The 23101-nt window shown below is 39.3% G+C and overlaps 1 protein-coding gene across 1 annotated transcript in view; it reads left to right on the top strand.

Moving 5' to 3' along the window:
* Positions 1-23101, top strand: part of msraa (methionine sulfoxide reductase Aa) — a 76017-nt gene that overhangs the window by 26188 nt on the left and 26728 nt on the right. The window contains exons 2-5 of the mRNA XM_056764018.1: positions 8039-8107; positions 9226-9345; positions 14086-14190; positions 15990-16096. Coding sequence (XP_056619996.1) covers positions 8039-8107; positions 9226-9345; positions 14086-14190; positions 15990-16096 — 401 coding nt within the window. The remainder of the gene's footprint in view (positions 1-8038; positions 8108-9225; positions 9346-14085; positions 14191-15989; positions 16097-23101) is intronic.

The following is a 23101-nucleotide window of genomic DNA, read 5'->3' as shown; positions in this document are numbered from 1 at the left end:
AAACAAGAAAAACTCACTTGATGCTCATGCTCATCTATTAGCTAAAGCTATCAAACAAACACTTCACTTATATAGCGGAAATTAGACAAACTTACCGGTCCAGCAGAAAGCTGGCAACTTCGGCGTCGCTTAGCAAACCCTTTTCCTGCTTCAGTGCCCTCCATTTGGGAAAAGCCATGCCGATGTTTATTCGGGTTTTCTGCCGTTTTTTGTCTCGACTTCGCCTTGCTGCGTCGTATTTTCTCTTTTTTGAACGAACAGATTGACGCTCTAACGGCTCTTGTGCGGAGTATGTGTGGTCCGCCATTAGCGCAAATTTTGCTTCTTACTGCAACAAAGAACCGTTTATATTTCTACTAAAAAACACGACAAGTAAATGCTGTTATTGTTCTTCCTCTTCTTCTGCTAATCCTTCTATGTAGTCGCTTTGAAGCTGCCCCAAAAAACAGCCGAAGAAGAAGAACATATTCTCGCGCATCCTTCGTTTTACGAAACGCGCTCAGTTTGTCCGTGTAGTGCTACTATAGAAACATGGCTGTGCACATTAATAAATTACATGTAAGGGTGTGCCCGCGGTGTATATACATAAAATGGCTCATTGTAAGGTAATATAAAGATTTCGTTTCATTTTGTAAGGTATTTCTACACCACTCACAACATAGTTTTGTATTATATATTACATTTAGGTGAATAAATCCTTCAAAATCCTACACATTGTACCTTTAACAAAGATAAATAAAATAAATGCTGTAAGCGTCTTGCTCACAGTGAGTTTATGTTAGTTGATGGATTATCTAATATTAACGAATGAAACCTTATTGTACAGTGTTATTAGGAATTCCAGTGACTCATTACTGGCAGTCCAGTTCGACCACATTTCCTCCATTACAAGTCACCGCAGAGTAATCAATGACTTCTGGCCTGGGTACATTCGGCTTGGGTCTTTATCAATGCCTGTCGCCGGTCACAGAGGCATGAAGCTGACAGCTCAGCACGTGCACAGAAATACAGTGCTGTGATATTGTTAATAATGTGCTTCATCACATTTGGTGATTTATAGAAATAGGCGACTTGACACTATTGGTGTTCGCTTTATTAAAACAAGTGCAGATATACATCGCTTATGGCGGTACAGTTGTCAATGGTGTGGTTTTTAACCAACCGTTGCAGTAAAGGTAGAGCGAGAATAGATCAATGGAGACCTGATGAAGAAAAGTAAGAGAAACGAACACGCTTGTAAATGAGTATAGCAAAGCTTGCAGGATCTTCAAAGCGAGGAGAGAAGATTATGCTGCTAGTTTGAATTTTCAGCCAGCGGATCACTCAATACTTTATCTATTATACATTAATACAGCATCTCGAAACTGTATCTAACTAGCTATCTTGCCACTGATGAGAGCAGAAACTGGCTAAAAAGAGCATTCATTATATTATACAATCAGATTGAAGATTGGTCGCCGCACACGGATGGATTTTGTGCCATGTTTTAGATCATGGAGATGTGAAGATGATATTTAAAGTAATTGAGCTCCTGTTGGAATATGCTTTTTTAGAATGTAGTTAGTTGAGGACTGGAGAAGTGTTTATTTGAATGAGCCGTCAGTCACTTCTGTACGGTTTTCAAAAGCGCAGAACATATATAAAATTCACCTGAAGGTCTTAACTAGAAAATATGAATTAAGAAGTTTCCTTTAATTTTCTATTAAAGGTTTCTTTTTTCTTCTTTGTTTACCAATCCCAAATATGTGCCCATTGAGATTAAATTGACATGACCAAAAGATACTCCTGAATTATGTCGACATAAATACTGATTAATTGGTTTGACAGTCCAAGTTGGCTTTTCTTTAAGGAGCTCTACGTATTTAATAGAATATTTATAGCTGTGGTGCACAGAGCTGAAATAGAGCATCACTAACTCGCTGAGCGTTGCGCGGGAATGGCATCGGCTGGCCGAAAGCGCAAATGCCAGCGCGGATAAAGACTTGCCCACGATTAGCCTCATTATTCCGACAGATTTTTGGGCTTTACCAAAAGGGCTCCTAGGCAGCCTAGTTAGTCATCCTAAACCCGGACAGAAGAGGCTAAGTGAGCAGACATGTTTGCTTCAGGGTTAGTACTGTCATGGCGCCGTCTTCTCCATTAGACCGTACATCCTCTACCATTCTCATTTCTTATGAATGTTAAATTCATGTGTCAGTAATTTGGTTGAAAATGGGCTTCTATGAAGAGCTGCTTTGGATAAGAATGTTTCAGAAATCATTGTCAAAAACCAACGTTTATTTTGTGCTTGTTTGAATTGGTTTTCTGACCTATTTAGGTCAGAATTAATGTAACCCAACCCAACAACGAAGCAGTGTGACTTTACAATTTGAGATTTTAAATAAGCAAATGACATTATTATGAATAATTGTCATGCATTTTTAACTATTTGATACAAATATACATTTTTGAAGTGGTTCTTGTTTAAATTTCACCAAGCAGATAGTAAGATATTTTGAGGAATGTTGGTAACCAAATAACATTGGACCCCATTGACGTACATTGAACAAACACAAAACCACTTAGAAATTCTCAAAATATTTACTGAAGAAAGAATCCTATACAGGTAAAAACGTAAGACAAACAGATGCAAGAAAATTTTTATGAATTCATAATACTGGATTTCATCCGCACCCAAAGCTTGACTGAGAATAATTGATTCTGTCTGTTTGACAAGAGAAAGATAATTATGCACTAATGCCAAAAATATGTTTTTGTGTTAGTCATTTTGTTGAACGTCTTAAAAATATTTCTTTTCTCTTTTTCATACACACAAATTTCACTGATGAGGGGGGGGGGCGAATCGAAGGACGGTTACACTCTTAAAAAATTGCTTTAAAAGGTTATTTGATGCCATAGAAGAACCTTTTGGTCCCTTTTACCGTCTAAAGATCCTTTCGGTGTCACAAAAGGTCCTTTGTGGCGAAAAAAGGTTCTTTAGATAACAAAAAATCAAGAAAGAGACGGTTCTTTAAAGAACCTTTGACTGAATGGTTCTTTGTGGAGCCCAAATGGTTCCTCTATTGCATCGCTGTGAAAAACCTTTTAAGCACCTTTATTATTTAAGAGTGTATGGTTGGGAATACAGAAGCACATGGCAGTGTATTGGGGGGTGGAATGTTTCCTAGTGCACCCCTCTGCTCCCCCACCCCTCCGTTGTTTCTTTTCCACCAACCTCTTCGGCGGAGAAAAAGCGTGCCGCTTCACGCTTAGATTTAAGTCATTAATATTCTGTCTTGACTCATTGTCTTTGCCTGCTGACATTTACATTTAGATTGTTTATCTGACTGTGGGGGGTGTCCGACCATTAATGAATATGCTTCTGTTGTTCCAGAAAGGCACCAATTACCGGCTCTGTGTTAAGATAATGAAAGTGGAGAGATGTGGTAGGTGGGCATTAGCTACGGCAGAGAAAAGGCCTCGGTACGGTTGTTCTTTTTTGCCCGCTGCAGCGAGGCAGGAGGAACACGGTGGGCTTTGAGTCCGTTTTCCTGTCATCCCAAAGTCGTATCTCTCCCGGGCTTATGGTTAGATATTATGATGGGGTCAGCGCAGCTTGCTTCTCCATAATGCTTAATGTTTATATGAAGTCCAGTGAAATGGAACCAAACTAGCCTTTTTCTTGTTATATATACAAAGAGATCAAGCTATTTTTAAGCAATTTTTTTTTCTAGAATTAAAATTGAACCCTAGACAATTTGGAGACATTTTTACTTTAGTTGGTTATTTCATACGAACAAGAACATAAGAGAAAGTAGGCAGCACTCAATTTTGACTATTGGTTGGGAAAAATATGAACGGACCCAACTGTTAGTTTAAAGGTCCAGTGAATGAAATTTAACGGCATCTAGGGGTGAGAGCGCATTTATGCAATCATCGGCTCACTCCATCCCTCCCTTTTGAAGCAATTCGGCGGATGACACAGAACTACGATGTCCTCATATTTTCACTTCTTTGCCAAAGGAGATAATGTATTTTCGAAATGCCCTCTGTAAAGGAGTTTGTCCGTTTAGGGCTACTGTAGAAACAAAATGCAGCTGTATGTAGATAGAAATAGCTTATAATAAGGTAATAAAAACATAACGCTTTATTATATAAGGTCTTATACACCTCTGAAGACATACATTATGTATATTTTATTGCATCACTGTCAGTAGATCCAAAAAATACACCTTGGACCTTTAAAAGAAACTAGAAAATCTCCATATTTGACCAACCTATGGGTTGAAACAACCCAACGATGGGTTTTTAAATCTATTAAAATCTGCCTACAAGGTTTTGTCATTGCAAACATCAGCTCGGACATCCACAGAGAGCTGAGTGCTTTGGATTCAACATGATAGAATGGGTTGAGCTTTAGCGGTGAAATACAGCTGAGGTGAGTGCTGGCCATTAGAGAGCAGAAGCATGGTGAGAGGGTAATAGAATGCTCTCTAACTCAGCGTGGGCAGTGACCTGGTCTCTCCTCTCACGATAAAAGTCAAAAGTGCAGCCAGCGATCCGCCCCTCAACCCTCGCCGTTAATTTTTGTAAGGCTTTTCTGAGCTACTTTTCTTGGCGTGATGTCCTGCAGATCAATACGTCTATACCATTCCATCTCGGCGCACTGCAGACAGTCCCTGAGCAACTTATGGGGTATGTTCAGAATGGCTCGCTGCCCACTGGGTGTTTTTTTAAACTATAGAAACCTTTACTGTATGTCCCTGGGGTACAATTTTATGGCGTTTATTCAGTCCCTAAACGCATGTTATAAGTGACCAGTTAAAGAAGGGGAGAAATCTCCCATTGTCCCGCCCCCAAAGTCTCAAAAAAAGTCAACTCGATAAGCAAGAGAGTGTTGAGTAGTGTCGAGAGCATAGAGAGAATTGCTTTATTTCCCAATACATTATTTCTTACATTTTAAAAGCTTTTATAGACGGTTTCATCAGAAGCACCCACTGGACCGAAGTTCCAGTCAACCTTGGTTATCATGTAACAATTTATTTTCTATTTCATTTGTTGTAATATAAATTAATATTGGATTATATATTATTTGTATTAAATTACATAAAAATAAACAAAAAAAATGGATACTTTCTACCGTCTATCGCAGTCTACTGGAATTTCAGTTTGGGCCATATAATAGCAGTGGGATAACATCCTTTTTGTTTTTGTTGTTGCTGGTGAAACGGTCTATATACCATTTTGAAAGATGAAAAAACACAGGTCCTGATGCCCTTCCTGTTTAAGTTATTTATATATATATATATATTTATATATATATACACACATTCATATACTGTATATACACATACATATTTATACACACACACATATATATATATATATATATATATATATGAACATTCTGTACATAAGAAAGTAGAATTTCACATTAATCAAACTTTTAATATCTTCATTTAATGTTTGATTCAGTTTTAAATGTTCTATTAGTTGTATTTTGTGTTAACCTTTGTGTAGTGTTGAGAAACTAAAACAGGAAGTGTTTCTGGACCATGTGTTGTTTACAGTAGATCTTGCAAAATGCTCTATAATCTAAACAAAATTTCCTTTGATCAAAATAAAGTTTATATGGTTGCCAAGGAAACGAAAGTGTCGGTAAAGAGTTTAAAAAATGACACACGATGACTTATAAAGAAAACAGACACATTAAGGCCATTTCTAGTCAAGCTGTTATTCTGTCAAACTAGGAAAATAGTGAGAAAATCTAGCAAGACGGCAAGAAAATGTCTGTATTTCCACCACAGAATTCCATGTACAATAATACATCTCTGACATTCGGTAGAAATTACATTTTAGTCGGAATGCTCATACTTTTCAGTTACATATCAAACGTTCCTGCAGTAAGTCTTTGGTTTGCCAACACATTTGCACGGGCCAAATGAGGAATGCACAAAGATGTACACGCATATACTTTAGCCTGTGAGAGTGTTGAACAGCGCGGTGCTAAAACAGATCAGCACTGGCAGTCAGAATGTAAAAGTGATTTAATGAAGTCTATTATAATGCTTCTCCTCAGTCCACTTACAAAGATTAAATTAAATCTCTGGCTTCCACCGAAAGCCTGTCCATTCACTGTGCTGTTTGAGTGCCATTAAAATTCTAAAACGGAGAGGTTTACTGTGCCAAAAGAAGATTTTCACTCTGTTTTGCCCCCAATTTGGTTATTTTTTCTGTTTTCATTTAACACAGTTTCAGGAAGCCGTTATTAGACAAGTCGCTGTCCTTGGACGCAGACATGTTTTACATGTTCACACATAAACAGAGGATGTGATTATTAAATGGCAGTGAATACACACCGACACAACAACACACTAAACATTTCTTTATTTAAACAACAACTTTTCCCATTTTGAATTGTTCTTGAAAACATTGTTTGTGTAACATAATGGATGATTGAAAGAAGTTCAATCTCACACTTTGAAATAGTGTAGCCATGAGTGAGTTAGAAAGATTCTGTACGCCATGGCTGTGGCTCTGCCATCACTCTGAATGTATTGGCATGCCCTGCTGCCATGGCAACATACTCATACAGTACATGCATTCAGAATAAACCGCATGACTGCGCCCAGATGTTGAACTCGGTACCCTCCATTTATTCTAACCCACGCGGTGGTCTTAACCGCTCCTCTGCCCATCTGTATCCCTGTCACACGATGAAACGTCGCATTGACATACATTAATCCAGCCAGGTGACATTTACCTCGTCTCAGGGGCATTCTCCCAGGATACAAGAGAGGCGGTGTCCTCTCAAGATAATGCAGATGAAAGAATAATCGACGGAATGAAAACGACGCTAAACAAATGTTGTAAAACGTTAGATAAAATGGTGTGTAAATCAATGTGGCCCATCAGTGCTATCATGGCCGTCTTTGCTTGCAGCCGGTCTGCAAATTGACACGAAAGTATCAATCTGCTGAAAATAGACAGACTAATTACAAATAAACAACTCGCCAATTCAGACATCTGAAATGAACTTGAAATGATGGTCTGTGAGAGCGGTCAGCTAGCACTCAGCTTGGTCTTGTTGAAAACAAATTTCAATTTTTGCATTGCACTGCAAACCTTAGTGTACTTACAGTGTTTATTTAAAACAGGATGAGATGTAAAAGCTACACAAAAATATGTAAGTTAATGGGAGTCAATGGGTACCGCTGTGGTTCGGTTACCAACATTCTTCAAATGATCTTCTTTTTGTGCTCAAAATGAAGAAAAAAAATCATATATTCTATCATTTTAATTTTTTTGTAATTTTACATGATTTATGTTACGTAAAGCACGGATACTCCTTAAAGGTATATTTCACCGGAAAAAAAAAATCTGTCATCATTTACTCACAGTCAGATTGTCCAAACCTGTAAAAATGTCTTTGTTCTGCTAAACATTTGAAAGAATGTCAGTAACCAAACAGATCTTGTCCCCCATAGACTCAAAGTATTAATTTTCCGTACTATAAGAGTCAATGGGGAATGAGATCTGTTTAGTTACTGACATTCCTGCAAATATTCTCCTTTGTGTTCAACCGAACAAAGACATTAACGCAACCTGAGGGTGAGTAAATAATGACAAAATATTTCATTTTTGGGTGAACTGTCCCTTTAATTTTTAAGGCCAATCACGGTCTCTTTAAAAAATAGCAGACGATTCATCTGATGTATCTTGGCTTCCAGACAGCTTGTAGAAAACGATAAAAGAAGTTGACCGTCATTCGACCTTGTTCTGTTTTCTGAATGACTGTGCTCTTGTAACCTTCCCGTTGTCCTCTTCCCACCCGACCCTATTCCTGATGCTCCCAACGTGAAGCGATAGCAGAATCAACCCAGAACGTATGTGTTATACTTAATGAGCTGCGGAGAAACATCGCGCTAACCCCCTGAGACTATCCTCCGTACAGTGAGGTGTGCGATCTTGCTTTGGGAAAAGTGCATTATGAAATCCTGTTGACATTGTGTTGATTTATAAGGGCATTCTCTCCATTGTTTCCCCCTGTGTCCTGCAGCCAAGCACGATGTGAACGGTAACAGGACAGTGGCTCCATTCCCAGAGGGATTGCAGATGGTCTTATTTGGTAAGTGATCCGAGCCGAGACATGTCCGTGTGTGTGTGTGGAGATGGGAGATGTGTTGGGGGAGAGAGTATGAAGTGTGTCATTGCGTGTGGGGGTAGATCCAGCAATGGCGACCAGCAGTGGAAGGTAATTAGTCCCCCCCATCACCTCCAAGACGTGCGAAACCAAAACTGAAAAAAGGGAGGAGGAAAATAAAGGGGAGGGATGCGGCGATTAATTGCAGCGTGATTAGGATCTCTTTAATAAATGCATTTGTTCAGCCTCTTTTTTTCTATATTAGGGCTGAAAATGTGTAATTCATTATGGCAGACAGAAATTAAATGGCTGTTATCGCAAGGGCCTTGTATACAAATATAATACTATTCAATGAGTGTGATATTTGAGAGCGAAGAAGAAAAACGTGTACCTTTGACTATGAAAATGCATACGCACGTCCTTTTGCAAAAGCTCGATGTTATAGCGTCTGTGCGTCCCTCGGGCTGATGTAATTGAGCTCCAGGTTCTAGATTCTCCATATCACGCCTTATGCTCGCCTTTCCACGGCAGCTTGTAAATCAGAGAAATCTGGTCAAGCAGACAGTGGAGAATGTCTTTTTTTGCAATTGAATTATTCTCCACCCGTGGGACGTTGTGGTAGATAACAATATACTAGTTACCCTCTAATTTATTTTTACTGTTATAGAGGGGAAAGTATTATTTGGTAATAAATGCTTACAGTGGGTGTTAGTTTTATGGTGGTTGATATGTTTTTATTGTTCCAGGATAAATGTGTGAAGGAGGAGTCTTTAGTTTTATGGGACTGTAAATTTGACGCTAAAATACGAAGCTTTGAATTTTAGGGAATGATTTAACTCTGTTGGGAGAGTGCTAGAGGAAGCTGGGTCACACACAAACACAAACACACATGCACAACAGAAAGAAAATGTATTTTGTAAGAAAAACAAATACACTGAGAAATTTTACCTCTGTGGCGATTGAAGTAGTTTTAAAGATGTCATGTACCAAGTGAGTATTTTAACTTACATTTCAGTCTGGTCCTCACTCGGAATTGTCTTATGACTTCACAAGAATGAATATAGCACAAGCATCAAATGGAGTTTAAGTATTTTTTTTCACAGGTATGGGCTGTTTCTGGGGGGCAGAGAGGAAGTTTTGGAAACAGAAAGGGGTCTACTCTACACAAGTGGGCTACTCTGGGGGTTACACCCCAAACCCTACCTATGAAGAAGTGTGCACTGGTAAGTCCATGATTTACCCTTAAGTTTAACCAAATTGCAAACTCGTGTGTCAAACACACTTGATCTGAGTAGATCTCATAGCTGACTATTTTTTATTTATCCATTTTCGTCTGTGGAGCACCATTCCCATAAAGCATGCTGTTAGCATTTCGAGCATCATAAATTATGCATGTATTGATAATACCTCCGTGCTGACCATGTTGAAATGATTGTTAAATCTCCATATATAGTAAATGTCATGAGATATATGGCAAACCTTCATGACCTTGAAAAAAAAGCATATGTATATGGATGGTTAAATCTTATTAAATTGGATGTTGGGACTAAGACAACGAAGGTGGTGACTGATGACAGCCAAGTGATGGTAGTAAGAGGAATAGTAGCCTGAGAAACATCAAGAGGGATATCCGAGACTGAGGAAAGAATTAGTGAGGATGTGGCAAGTTAAATCCAGGGTAATCCAGAAGTGATAGGGAGCACTAGGGACTATGACACATACGCTTGGTGAAAGAAAGATTTGAGAGAGATTTCTATCGACAAAAGTCTGATTACAAGCATCATAAGAACGTAAGGAAGATTATTTCCTGTCATTTTGGGGTTTTTTACTGACAAAATTCCTTCTGAATTTTTTTTCCAGAGCTACATACTGTGAAAGGCCATATACTATACTGTACTTCGGCCGGTTAAGAATGCGATTTAGTAGTTTTACCTTTTGTATATATAAAAATTGTTCCCTTACCATCTTAAATCATAGTTTTAACAAACCCAGTCATGATTTGCCTTCTCTGACATCTACATACTTCCAGATTGCTTTTATATATTCTTATATATACTGTAGTCATATTGAAGATCCATCTTGCTCATCTATCAGTTATCAAATGACTCAATAATATACAGTCTGTACAGATTTGGCTATTCGAAAACTCATCACACAGCTAAATGCGATCATCAAGATGGGCGTTTTTGACATGGGTGGAATTACGCCAGCTGCGCCAGCTGTTCGCCTATTATTTTCAATCCTAGCCTCCTCTTACTTATCCTGCTTTGCATGATTTGGGTTTTAGAATATTATCTCCTTTTCTGTTACAAAAGAGAAATATACGTTAATCCTCTATGCAAAATGGTGACAAGGGCAGATTACAAAATATAGATCTGCAACCAATTCATTTATATTCCTTTGCAATTGCATTCCGTCAAAAATACATAGATTATAAAATATGATTTGGGACAAAAAAAATATTCTTTAAAGAGCAGATGACCCAGAAATCAATGCAACAAGCCTAGGGAAATTTCAGTTAGGTTGCTGCAAATTTTTGGAACAGAGCCTCTGCGCTCATGTCCTGACATCTAGAGTGAGGAAAAGCAGAACTTTTCGTCAAACTCACGAACGCAGTTTACTTCAGTCTGAAGGCGCACGACAGGCTCGCTCTTTGATCTCCGAGTTTTTTCTGTGTTCCTCTGAAGCTCAAGTTCAGTCACAACGATTTCCTATCAAGTGAAATTGCGCTAATGATCTCTCACAGGGTGCTATGCTTTGCTATTCCTCACTGCAGAAGAGAAGATGCAAGCGCACACATTTCACTGCAGGGCATTCATATTTTTATTCCATCTTTGTTTTACAATGGTTACATTTTGAGAGTCAGTTATGTTGTATGGTTGGGTGTGATGATTCAGCATGTGGTCTGAGGCTGAAAGCCGTGCTCATGTACAGACACTGATCAGGGGGAGCTGTCCATTGGTCCGGTGCTGAAATGGTTGCCAGCACTCCGGTTATCGTATGCATGTTCACAGGGTTTGAATGGTGACATCCCTTTAAATTAAGTAGAGGGCTGCTTTTTAGTTATTGTTGTGCCCTTAGATATTTGTAAAGATCTGGATGTCTAATGGTGCCACGCTTTGTCTATGTGATGATCATTAGCTTTGTGCTAAAACTGACTGAAATTGTCACTCTTAAAGGAACAGTTCCCCCCAAAATGAATCTGTCATCAGTTACTCACCCTCGAGTGGTTCCAAATCTGTATAAAAAAAGGATATTTGGAAAAATGCGTATAATCAGACAGTTCTTGGCCACCATCGACTGACATAGTAGGCAAAATTGTTATATAAATGTCTTTGTTCTGTTGATATTTTGAAGAATTTAGAAACAAACAGTTAGCATACAGTTCTGGGGCACTTTTGATTACCATTGCAATCTTTCCTACTACGGTAGTCAAAGGGTTCCTAACAAAAAATTTCTTTCTCTTGAAAATCCCAATTGTGCCCATGATGCCTTAAAATGCTTCCTCTGGAGCAATAGAATCATACACAGGAGGAGGGGGGTGCCATCAACCTCGCTGATCCTTCAATGTTCTCTCTCTTTTGTCTATGCATTCATTCTCTCTCTGTTAATCTCAGCGCTGTCTGTACAGGAGCTTGTGTCAACAGGGGATTAAAGGGTACAGACACATTCACCATGCGGAGAAATGCACTAAAGATAAAGCCACTGACACAAATAATTACAGAAAATAACATCTTAAAACTGAAGCAGCCCAGGGTTGTACTTTTCAACCATTTTGTGAGAGCATTTTCGCAGAGACAGCGTGAGATGATGGCGCGTACGTGCCTTTCACGCCTTGCAGGATTGCACATAACCATTACCTCTGAATATCACAGGATTGGAGTTTCCACAGCGTTTATTGAAGCCCTCAAGAGGAAGTCCCTTTCAATCGGCAGCCATCTTGATTCCTCAACGCTGCTGTATTTTATGTGTGGATATGTTTGAATAGACAAAGAGCAACATCTTCTGACATCCTCAATGTTTCCTTTTTGGCTCAAATCATGCCATAAAATTGTATGCTAAAAAGCAAAAAAGGTCTCGATCAAAATGGTGCTTTCCCTTCCTACAGCTGAGATATTTTTAATGGTTACAAATCGTTCTTTTCCTTTTATACGACTGGCCCGTCTTCTCATATTCTGTCTCTGACATGAGTCTGAAGGCTGCAGCAAGATGTCTGCCCGTGTTCGACCTTCACCGCCTAGAGCAGGAAGGGAGGAAGGGTGCGGGTATTACACCAGAAAATTGGGGGGGTTTGAGCTGAAAGATGCAAGAAAAAGATAGTTCAAAGAGGAAACTAAGAAGGGATGAAAGCTACGCAGTGGAAGAAAAAGAGAAATGCAGAGGGTTGCGTGTGAAGAGAGGAGCGGGGGGATGTGAGAGCGGGTTCACTGAGTTCATTACTCTTTCATAAGCCAACATGCATAACACAGTTTAAGGATTACCCTGCCGCACTTACGCTTCCATTAGAACGCTGTTGTTTTAACGCTGGATGTATGAATATTTGCATAAAACACTGACAAAGGTCTCCATGAGTGCAGAAAACGTACAGTTCGGCTTTTTAGCATTTGCGGTTTTATGCAGTGCATGCGTGTTGTCTGTCCTACAAAACCTCTCCAATTATGGATTTCCATATGCAGTCTGACTATGAATAAATTATACGGAATATTTATCCGTAATTTTTGTGTTAATTGGACTGAAGTTAAGTATTTTTGAACGGGTTGTAATCTTTATATTATTATAGGGGTATTTCTTTTTTGAGCCGGTCACAAAATGCTTATTTACATTTAAAATTATATCAGTCAAATGTCGTCCTATGCTCTGTGAATTGAGTGCATGGGCAATGGCCCCGCTTTGGTTTTCTATATCTCAGCTCTCTTAATGTTACTACCCCTCTGCTGTCTTGCCTGGTAATGAAAATAACCCCACAGGTTAGTCCTTTATTACTTTTTTAATATGAAAGCAATATAGATTTACTGGAGATAACGTAGAGGGTGGTCTCCCCATAAGACTGAGGCAGAGATTATTAAGCAGAGTTCTTGGGTAATGAATTAATGATGGGAGATATAGAATTAGGGCCTCGCGTTTTCAGTTTTGGGGTGCCGGTCGCAGCTGTTCGTGGATTCATTTGCTGCAGCTTGAATCATAAACTGTAGAAAAATATATATACAGTATATAAAAATAGCTAGGAGATACATTCAGCGCAGGTGCTGAATGTGTGGCTCTGAAATGAACGCAAACACAGAGACACATGCACATGATTCTTTTACAATAGGATTTAAAATGGTTTCTCATTATTTGCAATTTCAAGGATCAGATGCTGTTCTCATGTGATCAAAAGCGAATCAACAAAAGACGTTAATTTAACATTGATGTTTTCCCATAAAGGCATGAACACACGCATTTGAAGTTTACTTTTGCATTTATACATTTGTATTAATACATGTTTTTATCCAAAGTGAATAACAATGCATTCAAGCTATAGTGTATTGGTGGATGTGTCCCCTGTTAATACTCCTGGGTTTACATTTCATAGGATCTTATAATACATTATAATGAACAGTATAATCCCTGTTTATTACACAATTTCTCCATGCTTGCTGACCCGAAGTGAGTCATTTCAACAATTTCTCATTTTCCTGTGCCCTTTCCCTCTCTACGTGATTTTCGTGAGGTTGCAATTATTTTTCAGTTTGTAGAAAACATCCAGCTGAGTCTATGAGCACGGGTAGATCGACTGCCCCCGTGTTCTCATGATAGGGTCAAAAGATGCATCCTGTAAAATTAATCACTATCGAGGACTGACCCACCACTAGAGAGAGTCGATGACCTGTTGTGACCTCACTGGAATGGGAACGCAGGCCACCACTCGTGTGAGTCTTCACTGATGATGTTTACACGGTCACCTCTGCTTCTTTTACTCACAGGTAAAACAGGACACTCAGAGGTGGTTCGCGTGGTGTACGAGGCAGAGAAAATCAGTTTAGCCCAGTTGCTCAAGGTATTCTGGGAAAGCCACAATCCCACACAAGGTAACGTTTCTCATCACCAAAAAATTCAGTTTTTAATTCAGTGCCATACCTTGACTAGTTGTATTCTTTATTAGTGAACTTTTCTTCTTTATTTAGTGTTGTAAATCAAGTTAAAATTGTATTTCCTTTCCAATTCAGTTTAAATAATCTTCATTTAAGAGTAGATTTTCATATTTAAAACGTGCCCTTAAACAGTGCATATGCATTTTTATTATACAGATTTAATAAAGAAAACCAAAGTGCTAAAAGCCATTTAAAAGCATGCAGAAAGTGCAGCTTTTAACACATACAGTACATTCTTAAGTTCCAGGCATGAGAGGTCCATTATGAATTCACAGTCAGAAGAGGCAACAGCTGGAGTGGCTGCAATCATGACCAGAGGATTCAGGGCAGCGATTAAAGTGTCTCAGTCATCCAATCACATTCAGACTCATCCAGATACCTTGTATAACAGTCTGATTGTGTCTGCGGTGATAACTAGTGCTCATCTCATTCTTTGATTGACTTCAGCTTTACTAAAATCAATATGTTTTTCTTAAAAAAAGACTCCTAGAAAGCTATTTTATTGTACGTAAAGGTGAGCCCCCTCGTGGAGGCCGTTATGCTGAGATCACATGACCAGGAAAAAACTATTTTATTAATAATTAACCTTCTGATGACTGAATTTTTTACTATATGATGTCAATAAGAAGGACACATCTGCTTTTCAGCGGCAAAAACATAAATGTACATTGCACGGGCCAAATTTTACTTCTGGTAGACCTCCGCAAAGAATCAATAACTGTTGAGTAGTTTTAATTTCATTTAGTACAATTAATACACAATAAAATATTGATATAAATTAAATACAAAATAATCGGTTATTTATAACCAAACACTGACCAATAGTTAACCTTAGAACAGGCATGTGCGTCCAATGAAACAATCTGTAAAGGTTTTAGGTTACGATAAGAGGGCACATGTTTTGAATGTAACATCACATTTTAATCTTAAATAATCAAAGAATCTTCCTCCTGCTTCAGCTATTGATACCGATGTCTTAATAAGAGCACCTGGTTGTAAATGTGAGAATGGTTGTGTTATGTAAAACCATCATGTTGTCATGTTTACTTTTGCTCTCAAACAAATCACATAGACCAAGACGAATCAGTCCGGTCCAATACAGTACAGCGCAAAGTCTGCTCATAAAGCAGCAGCTATAAAGTCAGATCTGGATGAAGATCAGATGGAGCAGAGCTTTAATTAAAATTGCACCCTTCCCCAAGATTTGAGATAGGCTCACCGCTGCCTGATTGGGAGTTTGTTTCCCAAGAGTCTAAGCGCCAATAGAAGCTAATTTCGTACCCAGAGATCTTGTCAGTGACTGTGCTGCATGATTACATCACATGATTACATCAAATGCCTTGCTATACTTCTCAGATGTCTATTCAGAGTTCAGAAAAAAGACTTTGCATATAAAGGAAAAGATCTGTTCTCCCCAAAATGTAAATTCTGTCATTATTTATTCACATTCATGCCATTCACAACTACCTGGATGCTTTTATTTTCTGTGGAACACAAAAGCTGACATTTCTGGAAGGTTGAATCTGTATTCAAAAGTGGTGTTTTAACAAGTGTGTGAATTCAGTGGAGGTAAAGATTAAAGGTCCGTTACCTCGAACCAGTATTCATATTTTACATTAACCATTCGTGAGTGAATAATGACCGCATATTTGTAATCAGTTCTTATTCCTTCAAACAGCAAACAATGTCTCCAGAAATGTTTTAACGCTAACACAGCCCTGCCCTTTCTTCGATAGGAATGCGCCAGGGCAACGACGTCGGTACGACCTATCGATCGGCCATCTACGCATACACGCACGAGCAGCTTGACCAGGCGTCGCACTCAAAGGACGAATATCAAAAGGTATCTCGACGGCATCTTTTCATTTCTTTCACCTCCATGCATGAAGTGACCCATCTAAAGACCCTCTGGTGATACGAACTAACACGCTAGTTCATATTTATGTACAGAACAAAGGTTGATTGTGTTGACTGCAGACTCGGCTAATGGAATACTCGCACCTCTGGACCTGTTTTCACAAAGATTTTTAATTTAACAATGGGCGTCCAAAAAGTTTCCAAGCTACGAGTTTCTGTTCAAAACATATTTAATAGATTATAAAGATTAAGAAAGGGTTGAGCTTGTTGATATGAATAACGCCACGTTTTCTCGGTTGTGATGTGGATTGATGGCATTAGCCATGTTGTGGGTGTTTTGAGATTCAGTCTTAGGGGTTGACACATCATTTCCCCCCCAAATATTGTTAGAAATTCTACCTGTGGTAACCTGTGAATCCACACCAGGCGAAATAATTCCTACAAAGCTACAACGCCATCTTACACATGAAATAGTAATTCTGCTTGTCTTTCAGACAGCTTAGAGTAGGGCGGTTCCAAATCCGAGCGCGATGAGGTTCAAAGCCTGTCGGAGTAGACTGCGAACCTTCCTTCTGCATTATGCATTTTATTTTTTTATAATTGCGAAACACCATTTTCTCATCCGGAATTGAGGTTTCTTGCTCTCGGTGGTGCAACATGATAGAAACCCGCATGCGGTTCATGCCGACAACCCCACCCTTGCCGTCGAAGCGAAGCCTGTTGGAACAATAGAAGCTGACTGTTGTTCTTGCAGCTACTAATCTACCCCTGTAGGCTCATTTTCTTCCTCGAAACCCTCCCCCCCATCCCTCGTGTATGATCGTACTTCGTTTTTCATGCCGTTTCCCTTTCGGGTTCTCTCATTCCCTCAGATCGGATGTCTGTCTGAAATGAAATTAGTGTTCTCTATACCACACTGTGTCGTAGGAGCCGTGCTCAGACGGTGTCGCGTGAGACACATTTGACTATTGATGAGATAACCTTGACTGTCCCTGCGTCCTCTCTTGTTCTGCACATACATCACATCCGACATATCTCGCCCGCTTTTGTGCCGATACGAAAGGTTTCTGCAGCTACCTTTTCTGGGTCCAAATGAACGGTGCGGTGTGTCTTTATCACGCTGCGCTCTTGGCTTAGTGCTCCATTCTGATCGAATGCTGAACACAATATTCAATATCTTTTCTTGTGGTATGGTACATTTGGTATCTCGGCAACTGATTCTGAAGGATAGATCTTACTGGACACAGGCACACACTCACCAATGAAGACCTCACTGTTCACAACGAAAATGCTTGTTTTAATAGATTGGAATGATTATTTGTTCACGCACACGCGAGCACACACATACTCACTTATACAGACACATAGTCCGTGTTGGAGCCCAGTGGATGAAAAAGGGGCGCACGCCTCTTGGGAGCCAGAGAAATAGGAAAAGCATATGGGTGCGATTTGTCTCTTCATGCAGCATTGGTTCCAGCTGATGATGCCCCCCCCAATGGCCTGTACCTTTTGCTGCCCGATCTGCCTGAGAAGCTTTCCTACCTTCTGTTCAGTTACCCACTTTTAAAATGTTGACGCTCTTGGAGTGTTTAGAATTGTAAAACATATACCAAAAATTTTATTCAAACCATTATGGCACTCAAGACTGTCTTATATTTTGAACTCAGTCACGTTTAAAGCGCTCTGCTGTTTTAGTCATGACTACAATATTGAACACGTTGTGTTTTTTGTTGCTTAAAGGAACAGTTCAACAGTTCTGTCTTCATTTACCCTCAAGTTTTTCCAATTCTTATACATTTCTTTGTTCTGATAAAAACAGAATGCTTGTGACATAACAGATCTTTGCCACCATTGACTACCACAGTAGGAAAAATTGCTTTGTAAATGTATTTGTTCTATTGAACACAAAATAAGATATTTTGAAGAATGTAGGAAAGCAAACAGCTCTTTGGCACTTTTGACTACCATTGTCATTTTTCCTACTATGCTTCCACGGTCGTTTTATTCGGAGACCAGCCCAGTGCAAACTGATTTATTGTCTTGTCTTCAAAATTTACAAATACAGATTTGTGACATAAGGTGAGAGTCTTTACGGCGTACTGCTTCTAAATAGTTCTGTTATAAAATGAGCATGAAGAGGGCTCAGATGTGTTTTTTTCTGGCAAATGGATCATTTTCAGTTGGCACGTTGTGCGCTTGAATGCATGTTCATGGAGCAGTGAATTTTTTACACCAGTGTTTTTCTCCTGGAGATCAGGCCAAATTGACTGAATGGTAGTGTTTTTTTTCTTAAGGTCGATCCCTCCTAAATCAAATTTGTTTTGCAAAACCTCTTTAGCTTGTCAGACACAGTGTTCACTTAGTGTTGCCAAATCTTGCTATAGTTAACATTCAAACTCGTCTGACTTAACAATCCCAAAATGAACAATTTTGTTCTCTGGAATACTAAAAGAAGTGTGAACGGGGTGTAAAAAAACCTAAAGTTAAATTGCATCTTATAAATGTTTTGAATCGTTTGATCCTTATACAGCAAGAACAGAAATGTTTTAAATATAAAAAGTAAATAAAAACTCAACCTGAAACTATAAAAACACTTATATGACATGGGAACACATGCATGCTGTCAGAAGCTTTTATCTGTACTACATTTAGTACTGCATCTCTCATTGTGTTTCTGTTATTAGATGCTCGCAGGCTCTCACACTCCCTCTACTGGCCTTTCTGCCACTGCATACGTATCTGTTTCCCTCCTCTCACTTATGCGCTCCATCCTCCATTGTCTGCTCTCTCTCTCTCCACCCACTCCACCCATGCTGAGCCATCTGCGCTTTGGCAGGCTATGTCTCCATGGCAACAGGGGAGGCCGCGCTGCCTCCTATTGGCCCGCTGCCCAAACGGAGAGGCTGCCGGGGTCGAAGGTCATGTGTAGAGTGCCGCCTCACTGGTGTTCTAATCAGCTGTTGACCTCCAGCCACAATGAAATGAGTGTCAGAAGGCAAGGGGTTAATAAAGCCTGCGCTGACTGGCAGCTGGGTCCATTATGAGTGAGGGACAGGAAGGGGTCCGGTGGGGAGGGGGGGTTGAGGAGGGGAGCTTTTGGAAGTGGGGGGACGGTGGCTTATTGGCTGGGATGGTGGGGGAGATGGGTACACATCTTGGGCTGGGGGCCGTCTGTGTTGCGTAAGGGAAGATTTGATGTCGCCATAAATCTTGTCTGTGAGGCAGATATGAAAACTGTGAGTGGGATGCCTGTTTTATGGGGGGGTACGGGAGGACTGACTGCGATGGCCCAGCGGCACTGGTTTTGCTTATCCCTCACTAATATAAAATTACATCCAACTTCAGAAGGACGGTGAATATTTTATGCTGCTGAGGTTTTAGTGTGCTCCTTTAGAGCTGATGTTCTTTGAATGGATGCTGTTCTGCTTTTGTCTCGTGTTAATGTATTGCTTCAAAAACAACATTTCGACTCAGTTATTTTCAGTCTGTTTTCTTCTCTCTCGAGCATGTCAACCATTTTGGATTGACCAAAAACAACCAATCTACACTAGCTGCAAACAGGAATGATGAAAATACAGCAGATAAAAGAGTATAAACATATGGACCTGAATTGGGTTTGAGACTGGATTTTGTGTTTTCATGGATCTAGAAACTAAATCTCTTTAAATGGTACTTCTGAAAACACAGGATGATATGTAAAACCCTCAGATCTATTGAACAAGTGTTTTATGAAAAAGTATAGCCCAGTACTTAATTCTACCTAAAATGTCAAATACAAAAAAAACATGGAGGAACTAATGGGTCCTTGAGGCAAATTTGTTCCCCAGTAGGAGAGAGACTCTCATGCAAAATGTCAAATCTCTAGCTCAGACAGGAAGGCGAAGCTAACGTTTAGAATATTGCAAATGTAACCGCTAGTTGCTAGGCGACCATACATCCCATCCCTGCTGTAATTGCACAAAAAGCAATTAGCCGCAGACCCTTTATGCATGCAAAGTTTGGTGAGTTTTCACTATAGGAATAAAAAGTTATACTGTAGATGTGTAAGCTGAAGAGGAACCAGAGCAGAACACAGTTTCTGCTCAGCAGATACTGGAGTGTTATGGTCAAAGCTCCTACACAAACTGTTCTGTATTGTTTTAGGTGACATCAGCACATGATCACAAATGTAACCTACTGTTTTATCTCCGTTTAGGTTCCAGTCAAACTGTCAATCAAAAAGATCAGTGAGATCAAAATGAGATTGAGTAAATCTTTGGAGAGATTTGTAGAATTTGAATCGCTAAATAGTCCACAATCGGATACAAAATGTGTGTGAGACATAAGATGTAAATTTACTTATGGATTTCTTTATTTGTAAATATCTCTTGTCTTTCTGAGGAATATACATCAAAATGACTTCATCATTTCTTATTTAATTGCTTTTTTGCACCAATCTGTGAGTGCAGAAGTCAGAAATTTGTCTGGTAGAGGCAACCACAAGGGGGCACTGTGACCTGTTCACAGGGGGTATCACTCGATCCGTTCATTCCCCTCCCTCTGCGCTCATATCCTCTCTCTCCCACTCTCTATCTCCTCACGTCTCAAGAACTTTGTGTGGCATGTTCCCATCTATTAGCATCTCAATTAAGGGCTAACAAAAGACAGGTTTTTCCCTCCGAGGCCTCTACATGTGCGGTTTACCTAGTCTCCGTGTGCCCTGAGCAAAATCCAGGTGATTGACTGCACTCCACCAATTACACATCCCCATCAATGTCTGCAAGAAACCACAATGGCCTTAATTAGCTACTGCAGACCCTCTTCATTACACACTAGCACAGTCGCACTGTAGTCACCAGTCTGCATGGATAATGTGGCCAGTAATTTGAGGAAGGACATGTAGAGGAACACACATTTGTGGGTATTTTCTACTTAGAAGAGATTTAAAGGACACTTCTATCACAGTTGACTCACCCTCGTGCCATCCCAAATGCACAACTTTGTTTCTTCAGTTGAATACAAACATTACAGAACAAATATGGTGGCACTTCGATATTGAATCAATTATTATATATTTGATCTATTTAAACGCATATGCCATTTGTTCACAAGACATGAATGAACCAATGAGGTTCGACTTTATCAACGTATCTGCATATTTACAAACTTAAAGCATCTATAATGTTGCCACGGAAACGCAACATATCAGTCGCTAAATAAGCTCAAAATATAAATTTAATTATTTTACAAATGTAATGTTTCACCTCAGAAGAATTCAAGAATATTGAATTGCTTTCTTGAGTCATGTTATGTGATTTCTGGATTATGTTGACTCCCATATAAGAAGATAATATAAAAATGATCCTTTATGATATAAAATAGCATATTTGATTATTACTATAATTATTATATTGAATTATTCTTTTATATAAAATATTTATTTTACAACAAAAATATTCGTTTTTTAAAACTTACTGCAAGAATAAAGTCATAAATTTGGGATGGCAGGAGAGGGAGTAAATAACAACATTTTTCATAATTATTTTTGTTTAATATTTTTTATTATCTAAAACACACCTGTTTTAATTGCCTCAATATTTGATGATCTCACCGCATTTTGCCTTCCAGGGGTCCATGCCAATGATACTGTTGTTATTGACAACTACTAGAACAGACCGGGAGAGAAAACAGAGTACACTTCATTAGGCCGATAAGAATAAACCCAAAGCGGAAGGCAAGCAGAGGTGATGGGATGAGCGTTTTTCTAGGTCTTTCCATTTGCATGAGGTGTCAAATATACCTGAGTGCCACTAGTCTCATTATAGAGCGCGTGTGCGTACGTGTGACTGCAGGCCATGCGTGGGCTAATTATCTTTTCCCCCGGCCGCTCCGCGAACGCTCCCGTTATTTCCTGACCAGCTTGCCAGGCCGGCACCCCCTCTTCCCATCCCCCACGTGTGGCTGTTCTAAATGGAGACTCAATGCATGCTGCTCCCCGACATCCTAATGTACCCGACCAGTTGGTTTAACAAACACAGCGCTGCCAACCATCTGCCGGCCAAATCTGTCTTCGAATTGCTTTAGTAACAAACTGAACTTTCTTTGCTCAGTTCAGCTCTCGCTTCTCTTTCTCCTGTCCATCCTCAACACTGCCGTTCTTTTGCTCCCCTAACCGTTCTCATCATTTGTCATCTCGTCTGTTCTCATCACATCTCGTGTCATTACTCATCTCTTCCTTCTCCCTTTTAAGTGGTGTGTTCTGACTTCTCTTTCTTTGTCATTTGTTCTCCTCTCGTTTTCTCTCGTCTGAATTTCTACCAATGTCTTGTCATCTGATGTATTTGTTTTTTTGAAACTCAACGATTTTCATTTTTACTTTTACTGTTCCTTGTGTTATCTGATTCTCTTCCTTTCTTCTCATCTCATCTGTTTACTTTTCTACTCTTTTTGTATCACATGTTCTCTTCTTGTTTCTTCTCATCTTACCTGTTCTCTTCTCGTTTTCTTTTCATCGGATGTCTTCGCTTTTTTGAAACTCAATTGTTTTCATTTTTACTTTTACTGTTCCTTGTCTCATCTGATTCTCTTCCTTTCTTCTCGTCTCATCTTTTTTACATTTCTACTCTTTTTGTAATCACATGTTCTCTTCTTGTTTCTTCTCATCTGTTCTCTTCTTGTTTCTTCTCTTCTCTTCTTATCTGTTCTCTTCTTGCTTTGCTTGTCTTATCTGTTCTCTTGTTTTTATCTGTGTCTCTTGTTCACTCTTAAAAATAAAGGTTCTCCACAGCGATGGCAAAGAAGACCATTTTTGGTTCCACAAAGAACCATTCGGCCATAGATTCTTTGAAGAACCATCTCTTTCTTGCTTTTTATAATCTGAAGAACCTTTTTTCACCACAAAGAACCTTCTGTGAAACAGAAAGGTTCTACAAATGTTAAAGGTTCTTTGTGGGACCAAAATGTTCTTCTTTGGCATCTGTTCTCATTTCTTATCATCTCAGGTAATCTGAAA

Source organism: Triplophysa dalaica, chromosome 13 (genome assembly GCF_015846415.1).
Source record: "Triplophysa dalaica isolate WHDGS20190420 chromosome 13, ASM1584641v1, whole genome shotgun sequence".
Classification (NCBI taxonomy): Eukaryota; Metazoa; Chordata; class Actinopteri; order Cypriniformes; family Nemacheilidae; genus Triplophysa; species Triplophysa dalaica.
The sequence above is the reverse complement of the archived record's forward strand: the minus strand, read 5'-3'. Positions and strand labels throughout refer to the sequence as shown.